The sequence below is a fragment of the Gigantopelta aegis genome, chromosome 4 (genome assembly GCF_016097555.1).
Source record: "Gigantopelta aegis isolate Gae_Host chromosome 4, Gae_host_genome, whole genome shotgun sequence".
Lineage (NCBI taxonomy): Eukaryota > Metazoa > Mollusca > Gastropoda > Neomphalida > Peltospiridae > Gigantopelta > Gigantopelta aegis.
This window is the reverse complement of record NC_054702.1, coordinates 27669448-27689008: the sequence shown is the minus strand read 5'-3', so window position 1 is coordinate 27689008 and position 19561 is coordinate 27669448. Positions and strand designations below refer to the sequence as shown.

The 19561-nt window shown below is 39.2% G+C and overlaps 1 protein-coding gene across 1 annotated transcript in view; it reads left to right on the top strand.

Moving 5' to 3' along the window:
- Window positions 1–14830, top strand: part of LOC121369773 — a 35104-nt gene extending 20274 nt beyond the window's left edge. The window contains exons 4-7 of the mRNA XM_041494831.1: window positions 1950–2140; window positions 5818–5918; window positions 8837–9038; window positions 10762–14830. Coding sequence (XP_041350765.1) covers window positions 1950–2140; window positions 5818–5918; window positions 8837–9038; window positions 10762–10878 — 611 coding nt within the window. The 3' untranslated portion in view covers window positions 10879–14830. The remainder of the gene's footprint in view (window positions 1–1949; window positions 2141–5817; window positions 5919–8836; window positions 9039–10761) is intronic.
- Window positions 14831–19561: the final 4731 nt, after the last annotated feature.

The following is a 19561-nucleotide window of genomic DNA, read 5'->3' as shown; positions in this document are numbered from 1 at the left end:
TAGTGCTAAACTGAGAACGTCTGGTGCTACTTCCTATCCCAGTCTGTATCATCACGTGATACGAATTTGACCAATCCAAGGGTTTATAATAAAGGGATTTTTAGAGATTGGAATTATTATCGAATAATGACTGACTGGAATTAAAATTGGGTATAAAGTTTAGGGGCCGTCCATAATTTGCAACATTTTCACGAGCGTACAAACCGTACGCGGGTGGGAGGGGTTAAGGGGGCCAGCGTACACTTTTTTTGAAAATGAAAAATTTCAATCAACATTTTTCATTTGGGTATGCACACTTTTTTTTTTTTTTTTTTTTTTTTTTGGGGGGGGGGGTGTCAAAAGTGTACAGTTTGTACGCTCGTGAAAATTAACATAATTATGGACGGCTCCTATACAAAACAGTTGTATTTAAGCTTACTGAATATATGTCTCTAAAGATGTTATAATGATGTAGATGCTCGCCATAAGTTCGCATAACACTGTTTGTATCCTAATATATTAATTTGGCGGATATCGATGTTTCCCCCCCCCTCAAATATATATATATATATATATATATATATATATATATATATATATATATATATATATATATATATATACATGTATATATAAGTGAAACATACATGGATTGTACCATATCCTGAGAAGTTTTGCCATGACTCGGAGTTCAACGCGTTCATCAGATGGCTGAACGTTAATATTTGTCCTGCGTTTTATTACGTCATGGGACGATTGTTGTGACGACATCTGGAAATGAAGTCGGATTTTTTATTGAGTATGTTTTCTTTTTTTCTGCGCAGAATGGCCAGCTTCTCTTCCAAACACAAGTTGCATTGCCCAGAATTGCGCGTGTACTCTTTCATGATTTTCCAGTTTATTTTTTATTTGGTACCCTTTAGTTACAGTTTTGTTTCCTTTTCATACTTCGTGTGGTTGAAGAACTTGATGGTTATATATATATATATATATATATATATATATATATATATATATATATATACACGCACACACGCACACACACACACACACACACACATATCACCTTAGTCTGTGCGGAACAAAAGTCTGCGCACGTTAATTATTACGTTACATTACGTCTTGAAACAAGTGTTGGGGTATGTTTGTAAACAAAGAAACAACGTTAATTTAATTCACAAAACCAGTGTTATAACAACACATCTTGATTGTGAATATATGTATAAAACTGGTCGATAACAATTTGATTAAAAACCCCTCAAAATTAATGCACTTTTTGCCAGCCTCGATCAACGTATTTTTGTATCACCTGTCAACAGGTGTCTGTCACCGCTGTAATGATCAACCTTGTATATCAATTTACTCAAGTTTACATAGAAGCTTCAATACATACCTTATTGTAATTTATGAATCCATAAATGAAATGAATGTCTTATTTTATCTGTTAACGTAAACATCCAAGCATACTTTGAATTTCCCTTCGAGTGACACAATGCAAAATAGCTGCACACAGACTTTGAAGATTCTGAGGCGAGGGCGAATGATTTTTACATGCTTATATACCACTAGTTTGGAGCATGTCCGTCCCGGGGCCTGTCTCTGGATAGCCAGGGGCTTGTCCTGGGACAGAAAAAAATTAAGGAGCATGGAACACCATTTATATTTATCTCATTTGCACAATCTAAATGTTTTTGAAACAGACTATAACGAGAAGTGTTTGTTGTTTAGAACTTATTAAAAGTGCTTGAAAGTTCCTCCAGACAAGCTAATGTAGATTTGTGATTCAAAGGCAGAGCTCACAGTAGCCTCATATACTATCTCCCCCCCCCCTCTCTCTCTCTCTCTCTCTCTCTCTCTCTCTCTCTCTCTCAGGAATGAACCAAGCAACGCTGTATGAAACATCAATAATAGCAGTATTTCAAAATGTCCGTCTTCAATATTTTAATTTAATACCAGTGTGTCTCTTCCAGTCGACTGCGGAGTTCTTGAAGTAAAGAATGGTTCCCTGGTGTCCACCTCCACCTTTGTCGGCAATCGAGGAACAATCAAGTGCGACGAACTTTTCCAGTTCTTTGGCAACAACGATTCAGCGGTATGTCAATCATCTAGAATGTGGGCAGGACCCGATGGGCAGTGTCTACAGGTGGAATGGAGAAATCAGGTGATTGTGTTTTATAAAACAACAACAACAACGACAACAAAAAGTTTTACGAACATATATAGGAGAGAGCACATCATGCCTCACAGGTGACACTCGTCACAAACACAACATGCAGTCATCAATTCTGTAGTTAAAATGTACAACATTGTTGGCAAACAGATATTGAGAGAGGAAACCCGCTGTCGCCACTTCATGGGCTACTCTTTTCGGTTAGCAGCAAGGGATATTTTATATGCACCATACCACAGACAGGGTAGTACATAGCACGGCCTTTGATATACTAGTTTACCGGCCTCGGTGGCGTCGTGGCAGGCCATCGGTCTACAGGCTGGTAGGTACTGGGTTCGGATCCCAGTCGAGGCATGGGATTTTTAATCCAGATACCGACTCCAAACCCTGAGTGAGTGCTCCGCAAGGCTCAATGGGTAGGTGTAAACCACTTGCACCGACCAGTGATCCATAACTGGTTCAACAAAGGCCATGGTTTATGCTATCCTGCCTGTGGGAAGCGCAAATAAAAGATCCCTTGCTGCCAATCGAAAGAGTAGCCCATGTAATGGCGACAGCGGGTTTCCTCTCAAAATCTGTGTGGTCCTTAACCATATGTCTGACGCCATATAACCGTAAATAAAATGTGTTGAGTGCGTCGTTAAATAAAACATTTCTTTCTTTTGATATACTAGTCGTGGTATACTGGAGTTGTATGTGTGGATTAAGCTTAATAACAATTGCCCTCAGTTGTAAAAGTTCTGTCCTGGGGGGTAACATTGGCTTGATATGTCACACAAACTGCCATGACTAATTTAAATACACTACCTTTCCCGAATTGTAATTAGAAACTCCTGAATTATATTGATGGAATAAATGGTAATAAGAACTATCATGGACTGCAGTGAACTACCTAATTTGACATTCAATTATAAATTGCCCTGGTTTTTAGTAATTATATCGGTCTGGTCTGGTCTAAGAGTTTAACGTGCACATTCAGAGCAAGCTGTTCCGTCCAGGACAGAAAAGGGTTTGGGATGGGTGGGAGGAGGGACCGCCCGCGCTGGCAAGTTCAAAAGATCTCCAGCAACTGTGGTGCTATTGAGTTTTGAATGTCATGTAGAATTAAGTCCAAGATATAAAATATTGCGCAGTTTTCATAAGGTAATTCGACGCATAATTTGGAACGGTTCATCGAAAAGAAATGCACCTATTTAAGTAATCTTAACTTGGTTTGCCGAATTGTAGCTCTAGTTAAACTCTTTTACAATCTAGTCTGAATTATCGTAACATAAAAAACGAAAGTAAAGTATCCTTTTTTCTTTCATACACTGAAAGAAAGTGTCAAATAGTCGATGAATCAGTGAATTAATAAACAAAACGAACAAACACACGAATGAACAAATGAATGAACGAACGAACGAACGCATGAATTAATTGTGGAATATATAGACAAAACTACATATATGTGGTTTTCTGATTTCTGTATTCCACTGGTGTATTTCCTGCAGGAAACCCCGATGCCGCAGAAATCAGAAAATCACATATATATACTACTCAAAAGAATTTAAGGGTCAAAAATTTATAACCAAATAAGTTTCAGAGTGTATTAGATTGATGATGTAAACTACACCAAAAATTTAATTTATTGTTCCATATTTACAAAAAAACATAAATAAACGTCACTGTATACAAGAAAGTCACATGACATGCTGTCATAGTTGAAGGTTGTCAAACATGGATTTTACACATTAGAACATTCGTTTAATAGTGTGTGAATCCACCCCTGGCGCGAATACACTCGACACATCGTTGCCTCATGCTGTTGATCAGACGTCTGAAGAACTCTTGGGGAATGGCCTGCCACTCTGCCATAAGAAGTTGACCCAGATCATGAATTGGCCGCTAGGGGCATGGTTTCCCGAACTCTCCTGCCTAATTCGTCCCAGGCGCCTCTATTGGGGCCAAGTCAGGCGAATATTTTCCCTAGTCAGGCGAATATGCTGACCATATCCATCCTGGCGATACCTTGTTGTCTGAGAAATTACCACCCTGGCGCGGTGGGGTCTGGCATTGTCATCCTGCAGAACTGCCCCGCCGCCAATCTTAGGCCTGGAAGAACCAACGGCCGGATATCTCATTCAGATAGCGGATTCCATTCAGATTGCCATACCATAATGTTATAGGGGGGTCCTGTGGTGGATATAGATGCCGCCCCACACCATGACGCTGCCACCACCGAACCGGTGACGTTTTGTAACGTTAACGTCAGCGAAATCCCCAAAGATCTGTAGACACGAACTCGAAAACTGGAGACTAAACCTGGACTCATCAGTGAACATCACTCGACCCCACTGAACACGTTGCCACCGCAGATATAGCGTGCACCAGTGACGAATGGCCGTTCTGTGACGTGGTAGGAGTGGTGGTAAAACAGCCTAAACGGCAGCGTAGATTATGGCTCTCAGACGATTGCGTATAAATGATCAAACACTCGAGTTCCAGTCGCAGTCCGCAGATTGTCACGTAATCGGCGTGCAGTGGTTGTGCGTTGACGTAGAGCCATATTGGTGATGTAGCGGTCCTCTCTATTTGTAGTGCTTCGGGGTCTTCCCGAACGTGGAGGATTTCGAACAATTCGTTGCTTGGTACCGTTGCCACAGTCGCGAAACGACACTCTGACTGACACCAAGTCTCAGAGCAACATTTCTTTGCGTATTGCCATCCTGAAGCCAAGCAATAGCCCTTCCTCGATCTTCGATAGCCATGACGTCGTACCATTGTGAATTTGGAGTGTGCACCGTACACGAACGCAAGCTCCGTTATTGCAATTCAGCATTGGGAACATGGAATACACGTGCAAAGCGTGCAAATGAAGCGCTTTGTGAAAAAGCAAGTTTCTATTTAGCAGAACTTTCGCTTTCGCCCTAAAATGTTTTTAACTCGCCATTAGAATAGTCGACAGTGTCAATGACAGTGGATTTTAATTCATTTATGGGTTGCTTAGACCCACTTTCGTCAAAATGGAACAATACCATGCGTGACATTATGGTCTAGCTAATATAATTGACATTCAGAAAATAATGTCGAAAATAATCGTCTGACCCTTAAATTCTTTTGAGTAGTATATATATCCATGACATAAACCCATGCGATAATGTTAGTGTATTAACCCGGTTAATAATGGTATGCAAATTTGCAAGGTCTCTAGGTAATGTGTTGCTGTGGATGGGTCATTTGCTTACAAGCCAGTAAGACCTGTGTCTTCAAAGATTTAGTTGAAATGCGTGACGTCAAACTAATTTGTGCTAATCGTGATGATGTCATATTACCGATGGCGGCGACTTTAGTACAGTGATTTACTAAAAATGTAATTAAAATGTTATTTTAGAAGTATTATAGGATAAATAGAATTCGTTACTCGTGTTTCTTAATATGTAAAATATCAACCTCGTCTGGTCAATCGGTATTTGTCTCGGGAGAGCCTCGACAAATACCGATTAACGTAGACTCGGTTGATACTTTCCATATTAAAAAATACTCGTGACGAATTCTCTCTCTCTCTCTCTCTCTGTCTCTCTCTCTCTCCACACACACACACACACACACACACACACACACACACATAATAATCAGTAATAAAAACAAAATCAATGTATTAAATAAGAAAAGTGTAATTTCTAATTTAGACTCTTCCGGACGGTGTCGGACATTATCTGGCAGTGCTTCCTGAACCAATACGTGATGGCTGGGAAACGGTTTTCAATGGCATACCAGAGACAAACAATCAGTAAGAATATGTTTTGAGAAATTGTCTCGAGTTTGCTGCTATTGTAATAGAGACTTTTAAATACTAAAATAACATATTAAATACATTTTATTGTTTAGAATATCAATGTTTGTAGGTGCGTATAATACGCGTTTCCGGTCACCCTAATGTTCCGGGCGGGACGTAGCTCAGTGGTACAGCGCTCGCCTGATGCGCGATCGATCTAGGATCGATTCCCGTGTGTGGGCACATTGGGCTATTTCTCGTTCTAGCCAATGCTCCACAACTAGTATAACAAAGGCCCTGGTATGTACTATCCTGTCTGTGGGACGGTACATATAAAAGATCACTTGCTGCTAATCGAAAAGAGTAGCCCATGAAGTGACGACAACGGGTTTTCTCTCTCAATATCTGTGTGGTCCTTAACCATATGTCCGACGCCATATAACTGTAAATAAAATGTTCTGAGTGCGTCGTTAAATAAAACATTTCCTTCCTTCCATAATGTTTTCAGTTTGAGCTAGTACAAACAACAGGACGACCATACACTAATTGTGTATAATTACACAGACATTGTTATTCTAAACAAGGTAATATATTTAATATGTAATTTTAGTAGTTAAAGGGACATTCCCGAGTTTGCTGCATTGTAAGATGTTTACGACAAACAAAATATTTCTACGATTAAAGTTACATATTAAATATATTTTCTTGTTTAGAATATCAGTGTCTGTATATCCAATGTGTTTCTGGACGTCTTAATATTTGTATGAAGCCCAAACTGGATTTTGTCTTCAAATAATTTATTAGGAAAAAATATGTTTTTTAGGAAATAAAATGAAATTTAACCTAGTACAAATATTAGAACGACCAGAAATATGTTTAATATACATCCACTAATATTTTATGCAGAAAAATATATTTGATATGTAATTACAGTCGTCAAAAAGTCTCTGTTAGTCGATAACATCTTAAAAATTGCAGCAAACTCAGTAATGTCCCTTTATAAGGCTCTGTTGGATTGAAACATCTTATAATGACGACAAACCCAGGACAGTCGTTTTATAAAAGGAATATCAATTTTGATTCTTCCCCAAACACTGATTCTTGCTACACTTGAAATTCACTTCTTCTTCACATTCTGACTGAACCTCCCTTTCAGGTCACTTATTTTCCCCAATTCACATCCATGTCCTTGTCTGTAACCGTATTGATATCTGTCGGTGGGTTCATTGGGCGATTTCTCGCTCCAGCCAGTGCAACACGACTGGTATATCAAAGGCCGTGGTGTCAGATATCCTTTCTGTTGGATGTTTCATATAAAACATCCCTTGCTACTAATGAAAAACTGTAGTGGCTTTTCCCTCTAAAACAACTTGTATATGTCAGAATTGCCCAATGTTTGACTTCCAATAACCGATGATTAATAAATCAGTGAGCTCTAGTGGTGTCGTTAAGCGCCTGCCATTCAACCATCAGCTGTGCTCTGGGATGATGATTTCACTGCTCCAAACCACTTTGTATTTGTGGTAATGTGGCAATGAACCCATATAAGCAACATATTACTATTATCACTCCCAGACAGTGCACGTATACCAATGCCTCATCTCTCATTTAATCTTTGAGCTACTACTCGGCAAACTAAATCAAAATTAATCAATAGCTCTTTTTCTCTTTCGGTGAACCGTTCCAAAATTACTTTACGAAACTTGCGCAAACCTTTATTATTTTTTTTTACTTAATCCTACAGGACATTCAAAATTCAATAGCACCACAAATGCCCTCCTTCCACCTACCCGAAACCCCTTTCGTGTCCTGGACGGAGGAGTCGGCATGGTATGACACCTGCGCCCATGACAGGCGTCCGCTACAACAGCTTGTGCTGGATGTACACGTTAAACCCTATGACCTGACCTGACACTTAATCTACCTGAACAATTAAAAGTTTGTTTTGTTTAACGACACCACTGGAGCACATCGATTAATTAATTATCGGCTATTGAATGTCAAACATTTGATAATTCTGACTCGCAGACATAAGAGGAAACCCGCTTCATGTTGTTTTCTAATAGTAGCAAGGGATCTTTTATATGCACTTTCCCACAGACAGGAAAACACATGCCACAGCCTTTGTCCAGTTGTGGTGCACTGGTTGGAGATTAAGAAATTTAAATAATGTTTTTATTAGGAACCAGATGACATACATAAGAATATTTCTATACAATGTTTTAAAATATACTTACCTTGACATTTGTATTGTATTCTGTTGCACGATTCCCTCAGCTCTTTACACTGTCTTACATCATTTTACAATTTCTATTTTTAATGGAGATAATCGTATTGATGTGCTTACCTTTGTTTGACACCTAATAGCCGATCTTCATTTTTCTGCTGGGGTGTCAGTAATCATTCATTCATTCATTCATTCATTCATTCATCCAGCCAGTGCACAACGGCTGGTACATCAAAGGCCGTGGTATGTGCTATCCTGTCTATGGGATGGTGAATATAAAAGATCCCTTGCTGCTAATCGAAAAGAGTAGCCCATGAAGTGTCGACAGCGGGTTTCGTCCCTCAATATATGTGATCCTTAACCATATGTCCGACGCCATATAACCGTAAATGAAATGTGTTGAGTGCGTCGTTAAATAAAACATTTCCTTCTTTTCCACCATATCGACTTCCTGTTGTTATTTCTCAATTTTTTTAAAGGATAGATGTTTTAAAGTCTGACTGGGGTCGACTTTGTCTAACATTCACCCACAAGATGGGTGTACCTCATGGTGGCAACTTTATGTTCTGTGAAAATTAACAACATCACCCAGTGTTTAAAACCATTTCCTTCCTTCCTTCCTTCCTTCATTCTAAAGAAGAAGAACAACAACTATTAAAAAGTAATAAATGCGTTTCTTTTAACTGATATATACTCTTTTTTTCAGATTCCATGTGGATATCCGAGACTCGTCAGATCTTTATGTAGTATTTAGTTCGAGGTTACGTAATCAAAACCTGGTTTTCAACAGTAGGTTTTCTCTTATATGGGAAAAAGGAAGCGGTGAATTTATCAGACCTGACATTTTTCCATTTCAAGTTGGTGTTCTCTTCGAGCTAAGGATAGCCTACCACAACGGGACGTTTATGGTAATGCCACGTTTCGATAATTGTCTTAATAACAACTATTAACTTTATCAGTGTGTGTGTGTGTGGGGGGGGGGGGGGGGGGGGGGGGGGGCGTAGCCTAGTGGTAAAACGCTTGCCTGATACGTAGTCGGTCTAGGATCTGGGCCCATTGGGATATTTTGTACCACTACTGGTATATCAAAGGTCGTGATATGTGCTATTCTGTCTGTTTGATGCTGCATATAAAATATACCTTACTACTAATGAAATATATGTCAAAATTACCAAGTAGTGTCGTTAAAACCAATAGTAGAAGTGAGGTGGTATGAAGATTCCCTTCTCACTCTCACAGACAGGATAGCGCATACCACGACTTTTGATGTACCAGATTTTCATATTTACCTTAAGTGTGAGGTATTGTAATATTTTTATCTATGGTATATATAGAGAATAGCTGGTTATTTTATTTATACTGCAATCCTACAGAAATAGTCGGAGAATCATTATTTATTCAAAAAATTTTGTGTATGCAAATCGAGTATCGTCAACCTAGCAAGGCTTTTGCAGTATAGATAAATGATGTCATTCTTTGTTAGACGCTAGCTACATTCTGTCACATTCAAAAAGCGTTTCTAAACTCGGATTCATAAATACATATACAAGTTTTATATAGTTATCGCAAAACTTAAAGGTATTTGTATTTAGTAAATTAACAGCAACAACATGGCACAAATTATGAAATTGTTGGGGGTGGGGAACTGATGGGTTACTTTTAAAAAACAAGTTTAAAAAAAGAGTATGATTAGCTGGATTCAAGGCAAACACTTAACTGCTTTCAACCCACTACCCTCATATTGTGGCTTGATTTGTGTTATACTGATGCTAAAAATGGAAGCGGCTTAAAATATCCTGGGGAAAGGCCGGTTTACTGTACTAAAACAATGATTTGAAGACTATGTTTATTGAACATCTAGTCTGACATACTCGAGTCGAGTCAGGCTTATGTCACGTGATTATATTTTTGATTAGTGACACAAATATAGAGATTTTATCTACAATCCGTCCCAGCGTTCTACGAAAGTGTTTTTAGTAATAATTTTAGTTTGGTATGACGTAAGAAGAAAAGTAAAAGTGGTTTAGAAATAACAAAAACAAAACTACTTTTGTGTGCAAGTTACAAAACAATGGGGTCAGAAATGAATAACTTGTAGTAAATTCTATGGTATGAAAAACAAGTCGTTACCTGTGGGACAGACTATAGTCATTATATCTTTGCCGATGTATACAGTGACTGTAGGATTAATGTGGACCAAGACACTATGTGTTAGCAGTTTCTGCCACGCATATTAAATTAATCATCTATGTGATTTGATTTGGTGGTATACACCCGTATACAATTATAAAACCTAACTTTTAAAAATGTTAAATTAATTTTCCATTAACAACCGAGATGGTGTCAGTAACTAATGAAAATATATTTCAGACATCTTTAAATACTAGAGCCGTTGTAGGTTTGTTTGAATTGCGAAATCTAAATTGTATGTTTGTAAAATTAGGAGAATTTTTAGGAACATCTTTTTAATGCTTTCAATTTTAATAAGTATTATATGTGTTGTTACAAATAAATGTTTTGTTATTACTGTTGGACATATCATCATCATCGTCATCATCATCAGCATCAACATCATCATCATCATGATCTTGATCTTTGTTTTAGCTGTTATTATTTTTCTTGTCATTACAGTTTTTTGCCAACGGTGGTTTCATTTACAACTACACTGCGACGCACCCAGTGGTGATGGCGTCTGGAGTATATATTGCTTTAGACATTTTTATTGAAAGACTAAAATTTATATATTGAATAGTCCACACCTTCTATTGCTAAATGTTGTTTGTAAGCAGCTCCGAACAAGAGAAAGGACTCGGTATGTTGTAGCAATCAAAACGACTCCAGAAATACATTTTACCTAGGCCAGTTAAAGCCTAATAGATAGAGGATACTCACCTCGTGTCTTGTGATATCATAATTTATCAGCACTCGTTGATAAAAGTATGAAATCCGACACTTGCCGAGGATTTTTTATGCTTTTATGAACGAGTGTTGTTAAATTATATCACAAGACACGAGGGGATATTCTTTTTATCATTATTTTCATTTGCGACAATTGTAAACAATGTCAATAATGTAGGTTGAATGTCACTATATTTGGCAGCGGTAGACTCGTTAGCTCATTCATTCATGTATTTATTCACATGCTTCCATACCACGAAGGTTTCAAGCATGTCTGTCCCGGGGTCGAGTTCTGGATAGCCAGAGGTCTACTCCGGGACAGAAAATTTTACGGGATAATTTTGAATTTTACTCAAAAATAAAAAATATATATAGGGGGACAAATTTAACTATATATAAAAGAAAAGAAAAAAAATTTGAAGGTGTATTCCAAAAATTTATTTAAAAACTATTATTATATCCAAAATTTTCCTACACTAATACATTTTTCACCATTTTAAATGGGCGTTCTAAATTAAAATAATACAACAAACTCTAAGCCCTATCTGGAACGAGGTTGGAGGTTGTTGATTGAAGGTTGTCACAGGAGGTTGATATTAAAATATAATACTAACAGTAATTTACCTTTATGGGGAGATACCGAGTCCATTTGAGCTTCAGCGTGGGGGGGGGGGGGGGGGGGGGGGGTGACCAGGGAGAGCGAGGGACGGGGGAAGGCCCCAGACAATCCTATATCTCCCTAAATCCAAAACGCCTACGCCTAAGCGTCTAACCCCTAATGTGTTTGGCGTTTTTTAATTTTTTAATTGTTAAGGACAAGCCGGCGAAGGATGGAGTGCATTATTGCCAGATAATGGACCCCAGCCTATACAAACCTGAAGCTGACCAAACTAAACTAAATAAACATACATTCACACATCCATACAAACTAACATTTAAAAATAATTAAATAAAATTTAAAACTGTTAAAACAAGCCGAGAGAAAATTCTTTAAAAGCGGATAGAGCGCGAAGCGTTATAATCCGCGGACGGCGAAAGACAGCCCTCAGAGGTGAGAAAGCGTGCTAGAACAAAAGCAACTAACGCCAAAGATGACGCAAACAGTCAATACAGGCAAAAATAACCAACCAACAAGCGTAATTTGAGCTACACCAATAATGCCAGCAGCCCCAATAAAAATGGAGCCAACTGTACAAAAAAGTATAGGATCCAGTATATGGGTCCGGACACGACTGAGGAGGACAAACCATAAACAACAGCCGCGCCCGGCCCCAACATACGTCTTAACCTTACGTAGAAGATCCAAAAATTAATTAGCAACAAAAACACTGGTTAGTTGGAACAGCAATACAAAGCAGAAAAATAGTAAATTTTAATCACAACATATGTGCCCTAGATTGATAAACGAAGGCCACCAGAAGTCTATCAATTACTGCTTTATAACTGTCTAAAGGATTTAAAATATTATAGGAATTAAAGATAATATTTTTTGATTTGAAAAAGTCTTCCAGTTTCTGTCCAATTAATTTATACTTGGTACACTCAATCAAAAAATGATTAACATTATCAATTTTATTGCATACCAAGCAGTTGGGTGTATTGGATGTCCTGACTTTAAATTTAGTATCATTTAAACCATAAGATACACCCATTCTTAATCTTGCAATAATTTTAGTAGCTTTTACATTAAATGAAACTGGACCAGGAGTAGTGACCTTCGGTTTAATATAGGAGTGCCACACTCTGGTATGGTGATCCCATTCTAACTGCCACAACTTACCAAAGTGTGGCTCTGCCAGGGAACATATCTCAGCGTAGTTGTAACTAGTCGTCACCCCGACCTTGACCTCCTGGAGAGACATTTTGGCATTTTCATCAGCCAGCTCATTACCGGCTATCCCCACATGGGCTGGGACCCATTCGAGGGTGACCTTTACTCCAATGGCTACTAACTTGTTTGAAAATTTATAAATTTGTTTAACTATTTCCGGTCTGACGCCATTAGAGCCTGATATTGCCTGTAAGGAGCTAAGACTGTCCGAGAAAATCACGTATCTATCAGGGCTATGATTTCAATGGCAATTTTCAATCCACATCAACGCACAGAGAATGGCCATTAATTCTGAAGTATAGACAGAGATGTTATCCGTGAGTCTAGCCCTAACAGCCACGGGTCTGTCCTGAATATCTTTATTATAAATAACAAAGGCCACCCCTGTCCTGCCTGTAGCTGGATCCTTGGACCCATCTGTATACACATGTATAGCATCCGGGTACAAGTCCCCAACCACAGCGGAAAAAAGAATTTTTTTAATATTATCATTTTTAACTTGTATAATTTCTTTGCGGATGTGGTAGCCGACCACGGGGGTACCGATCTGCCAAGGGAACTCAAAGTTCAGATTGGCACGACTGATTGGCAGACCCGCAATCCCGAAATCAACTGCAAACTTATACAAATATGAAATAATAGATACGTGTTTATCTCTAACAGAAGCTATTTGAATAGGTTTAATTTTATTTATGGGAGAATCAGGGACCACACCCAATTCAGCCAAGACACTCTCATATGGGGTACATACGGTCCCTCCTACTATAATTTTGAGGGTTCTACAGTAGATCCCATCAAGTTTCTTAAGCTGATTATCAGTGGCACACCCAAAGGCAAGGGCCCCATATTGGAGTCTGGATACTATGAAGGCTTCAAAGATTATAAGAAGTGTTTGCCTGTCTGATCCCCATGGTGTGCCTGAGAAGACCCGGATTAAATTAATGTAATAAATACACCTGTCAGTCACCTCCGCAATGTGCTCACCGAATGCAATGGCATGGTCGAAAATAACTCCCAGAAATTTGACCGACTCGTTAGCTAGCAGAGCGACTGTGGCGTGACGTCACTAATGATAGGTTTAGCGTTTATCTATCTATATCTATCCGTGTGTGCGTGTGTGTGTGTGAATACATTTAATTAATAAAATTGTAAAGCGCTCGCTTGATGCGCAGTCCGTCTAGGATCGATCTCCGTTAATGGGGCCAATTGGACGATTTCTCGTTCCCATTTACCTTTGTTTCACACCCCATAGCCGAGGTATTTTTCGTGCTGGGGTGTTATTAAACATTATTTTCTCGTTCCAGCTAGTGCTCTACAACTGGTGTAACAAAGGTTTTGGTATGTGTGGGATACTGCATACAAAATACACCTTGCTGCTAATCGGAAAGAGTAGCCCATTGCGTGGCGGCAGCTGCTTTTCTCTATTAATATCTGCGTGGTTCTTAAACATATGGTTGATGCCATATAACCGTAATTAAAATGTGTCGAGTGCGTCGCTGAAAAAATATAGTGGGTTTCCTCTTTATGACTGTATCAAAATGGCTTTATATGTTGTACTTAGTCTGTGAAATATGTCAAGGGTTGTACCCGATTCTAATTGAATGAATTTTGTGCGACAGTAAACCCAGTATTAAAGCCTGAACATGATGAATTACAGAATAGGTGTGCCATTAATATATTATGAAATAACTTTTGTTCGTGGTGATATAATATTCGTGGATTAGTACAGACAACAAATGTAAAAACACAATGAAAATATGTATACATGTAATTCGAACTTTTTTTTCTTTCTTTTTAAACAGTAAATTATTATTTATGTAAGAATTATTTCCCTTTATGATTTTTTCTGTGATGTGTATGCACGTTTTTTTTTAATAATATATTTAATAGACGATGTGTTGTATTCGTTACATCTTCTGATCGCTTATCTCTTCACTTGGTGTATTGACTGAATAAAACTTGGTCTCTGTAGCTTGAGTTCTTGTCGTCTATACCATAAAGCTAACTACTATATACGTACATGTATCCGTACGCACGCACGCACGCACACACACACACCAATACATACTAGCCAGTGCCAGGTTTTCCCACTGTTTCATGCACGTAAGCGGGATAGACCTAGCGTGTAGGCCCCATGCATATGGTTGAGTTAAAGAGCATCTTCTTGATAAATGCCTGGACAGCTCATAACACATCGTGGCATATCTGTAAGTTGCGGGCGATTCGATATCACAGGGTCGAGTCCGAGCAATGGCATGGGACAGTTTATGAGGCCAGAAAGGATTTAATTATCCCCTACGCCAGTGCACTAATAACTATGTATGTAATAGTCAACCTTGCCAGGTTTGTCCACTGTTTCATGCACGTAAGCGGGATAGACCGCGTAGCTTGTAGTTCTCATGCATATCCTCTGCGACACTGCGTTAATATTTATGTATGTAAGAGTCAACATTGACATACATACACTATATTATAGAGATTCATACATCAATACATAAATATCTGCATCAATCAATCGACCAACCAACCAATCTATCTATCTGTATATTTATACATCTATATATCTCTATCTATCTATCTATCTATCTATCTATCTATCTATCTGTATATTTATACATCTATATCTCTACCTCAGGCAACGACTCTATCACTGTGCTAACACCCACCCAAACCCCCACCTACAAAAGCAAATCTATCTATCTATCTATCTATCTATCTATCTATCTATCTGTATATTTATACATCTATATCTCTACCTCAGGCAACGACTCTATCACTGTGCTAACACCCACCCAAACCCCCACCTACAAAAGCAAAACCAAAGAGAAAAGTGGGATGTGCTTGATTTATTTATAAATACTGATTGAGGCAAACATTATCAATAATGAGAAAGATGGTACAAAGTGTTAGCAAGCTACAGACTGACTTTGATCCAGCGTCGGCTCGTAACATCATCATCATCACCATCATCATCACCATCACCATCATCATCATTATTTTCATCATGATAAACATCAAAATCACCACCACCACCACCACCATCGGCAAAATAATCTCTCTATCGTTATCATCAATATCATTATTATTATTACCAGAACAATCATCATCATCCTTAAACTCGTCATTACCACCACCGGCCAAACCATCCTAACTGTCATTCACTATCACCATCACTATCGTTATTGTTTTCTTCTGAGTATACAGTTACGAAGTTAGGATGAAAACACCCCAACAAAAAACCCAATACAAACAAACAAAAAACAAACCAAAACACCCCACCCCCCCACCCCCTCACCCCCCAAAACAACAACAACAACCCCTCCAAAAAATACCTCAAATAGAATGTGGATATCGTTTCCGTTCTTCTGTCTGTCTGTCCCTCTGTCCGTCTGTCCCACATACTATATAGCTTTTTCGCAATGCCTCAAGATATTCAACTTAAGTTTTGTGTATAGATTAATCATGTAGTTATAGATCGAGTTTAACTTTTATGGGAATTTACCCACTCTTGGCAGAGTTATGGGCAGATCAAAGTCGAATTTCATGGGAATATATTCAAGGGCCATAACTGTCACAAATGGAATTTATTCATGTTTGACAGCCCTTGGACGTAGATTTGAGAAGACCGGTATAGAGTATTTGTAAATCGGCCTCGGTGGTGTCGTGGTTAAGCCATCGGACGTAAGGCTGGTAGGTACTGGGTTTTCAGACCGGCTCACACCCAGGTCGAGTTTTAATGACTCAGTGGGTAGGTGTAAGACCACTACACCGACTCTCACTAACCACTAACAGCTAACTACTAACTCACTGTCCTGGACAAGACAGCCCAGATAGCTGAGGACAACGTGCTTGAAACGTAATTGGATATTAGTACGAAAATAAGTTGTAAGAAGCAAACAAACAAAGAGTATTTATAGATATTCATACATCAATACATACTTGCTAGTGCCAAGTTTGGCCAGAACGTCATGTACGTTAACGGTCAAACACGTGGGTTGTAGGCCCCGCGTATATCATTATCGATTAACTGAACATTATTTTCAAAGAATGTCCTGGTGGCCGAGATGGGTTGGGAACTGCGGACGAGTCGGTACCTAAGGTTCGAATTCCAGCAAAGAGACAATTTGTGAGGCCCAAAACGAGTTTATCCCCTGTGCCAATGCGTTAATATATACTAGTCAAGGCCAATATACATACATACATACATAATACATACATACATATGTAACGTGGATTGTCAACACAAGACGGCAACATGTTTATTGATCAGAGTTGAAGATGACGAAAATGCACCAAAATGATGACTCCCGGGTGATGTACAAAGAAACAGACAGGTGCTCCAACTCATTTGGTGTAAATCACACACGCGTATCGATTAGTTCGTTTTGAAATTAGTTTTGCTTCACTCTGTTTGTTCTGACGCAACTGCCATTTCCGGTAGTAACCTGACCTCTTAAAGCATCACTGTAGACAATTAAATTCTAGTCAAAGAGTATTATAATTGTATCGGCGGCTATACACTGGGTTCAAAGAATAAAATAACATTGTCTATTGCAACCTTTCAGCAAACAAATGTAATATAATTAAATACGTTCAGTTACAATCTCCGGAAATGAACGAATCTAAGAATAGCCCAAATCACCCAGAATGAACGTAGCTAAAACGAATATAACAAAGTCTCGTAAATTTATGAATGAAGTAAAGTACCATAAATGTGGACGTTCCTTCACACTCTCTCTGTCACACACACACACACACGCGCGCGCGCGCACACACACACACACACACACAAAGAATGGACATAATCAAGCTACTTCACTAAACATATACATGTATAACATTATTATAACCTTAATCCAGGTTTCCATAAAATCAGATACAGACAGTCGCAGGTCATAGAACAATGTTATGGGAACAAAGTCCTACCAAAAAAAGAGAATAAAACCCCCAAGAAAAGAAAACAAAAACAAGAAACAAACAAAGAAACCCCCCCCCACCCCACACCCCCAAAGAAAAAAACCCCCCAAAACAACCAAAAAAAACCCGAAAACAAAAAACAAACAAACAACGAACAACATAACTTGTCTGCTCCCCGGTGTTGTACATCAATCGGCGACCCGCTACATTTCAGCCTGCAATGGTCTTTATAGTTGCTGCAGGAATGAACCAGCTTATATGAAGGATATGATCATCTATAGCCGGCATTCAAGAAAAGCGTTTACCGGGTGCTTCAACAATCAGTTTGAGGTTAGAACTCCCGACCCCGCTATGATATAAGGCCCCCCTCCCTCCACACCCACCCACCCACCCAAAAAAAAGAGAGAAAAAAGAGGCTCAAGCAGGATTTTGCACCAGTACAAAACCAGTACAGTGACATGCAATATAGATGCATAATAAAAGGTTATTATAATTTTAGTGAACATTTTGGTAGTTATTTCATTATGTAGTCTAAATGGCTGTGCAAGAAATATAATCAAACATCAATATAATGTTCGAAATAAGTAGGGGGTATTCAAATATAACAGAGTTGTATTAATTTTTATTGCAATATTAATTTATGGTAAAACACAAGCACTCATGTGACAAGGGATTGGCATTAAAGATTATAGCCAGGATAGTGTTGTAGGTCTGGAGGAGACACACCTGGGCAACAGGGGTGGTGCTTGTCAATTATACGTTTTCAATATTTGTACTAGTAACGGGTAAAACCCCTGCGGTTCGCCAAGCAGGCATGAATCCGACGTGGCATGCTTCTGATTAAACGTCCAGTAACATTTTTGGGGATCCTGTCCTATTCCTTGTGGAGAGCGGCGCCTAATTCAGCCAAGGTGGTTGGCTGACGCTGACGTTCTCAGACGTAGTCCGATAATGTCTGACATGTGCTCAATGGGTGAAAGGTCTGTGCTTAAGGCTGGTCACGGCCGTGTGGTGGTATTCTGTTGCTGCAGATACGCAATAATCTGTAGACTCCGCTGAGCATGGGCGTTGTCGTCCTGAAAAACAAAATGGCATCCAGCCTGACGTGCGAAGGGCTCAACGATCGGTGCAAGGATGTTGTCACGGTAGTACTGCCCAGTGACTCTCCCATGAACAAAATGCAGTTGGGTCCTGGCAGTCATGGTGATGACATCCCATACCATAACGGACCCTCCTCCAAATCGGTCATGAGGACGAACGTTGACGTTGGTGTAGCGTTCATTGGGACGTCGCCAGACACGCTGACGTCGATCATGGAAGTCTAATGTGAATCTGAACTACTCTAAAAACATTACCCGAGCCCAGCTCCTGTTAGCCCAATGGTTACGCTGTGTACACCATTGACGTCTAGAAGCAATGTGTCTCGCAGTCAAATGTGAGGTAACGTAGGGTCGTCATGCGTGGATGTTACTTATATGCAGTCTGTTACAAATACTCTGACCAGACACTATAACGCCAGTTGTAACATGGAGTTCTCTTGCGATTTGATTGGCTGACTGATCTCGATTCCTCAACGTGTAAGTCCTAATCAAGCGGTCCTGAACCGCAGTTGTGGCCCTTAGCCGCCCTGAACGGGGACGATCATCCACATTTGTGTTTTGTCGATATCGGCCCCACAATCGGCTAATGACTGATTGTGACACTTTAAAGTCTACGGGCCACAATTCGCTGATTGGTGCCAACTTGGAGCTTGCATACAGCCGTGAGACGTTCCTGACGTTGGAA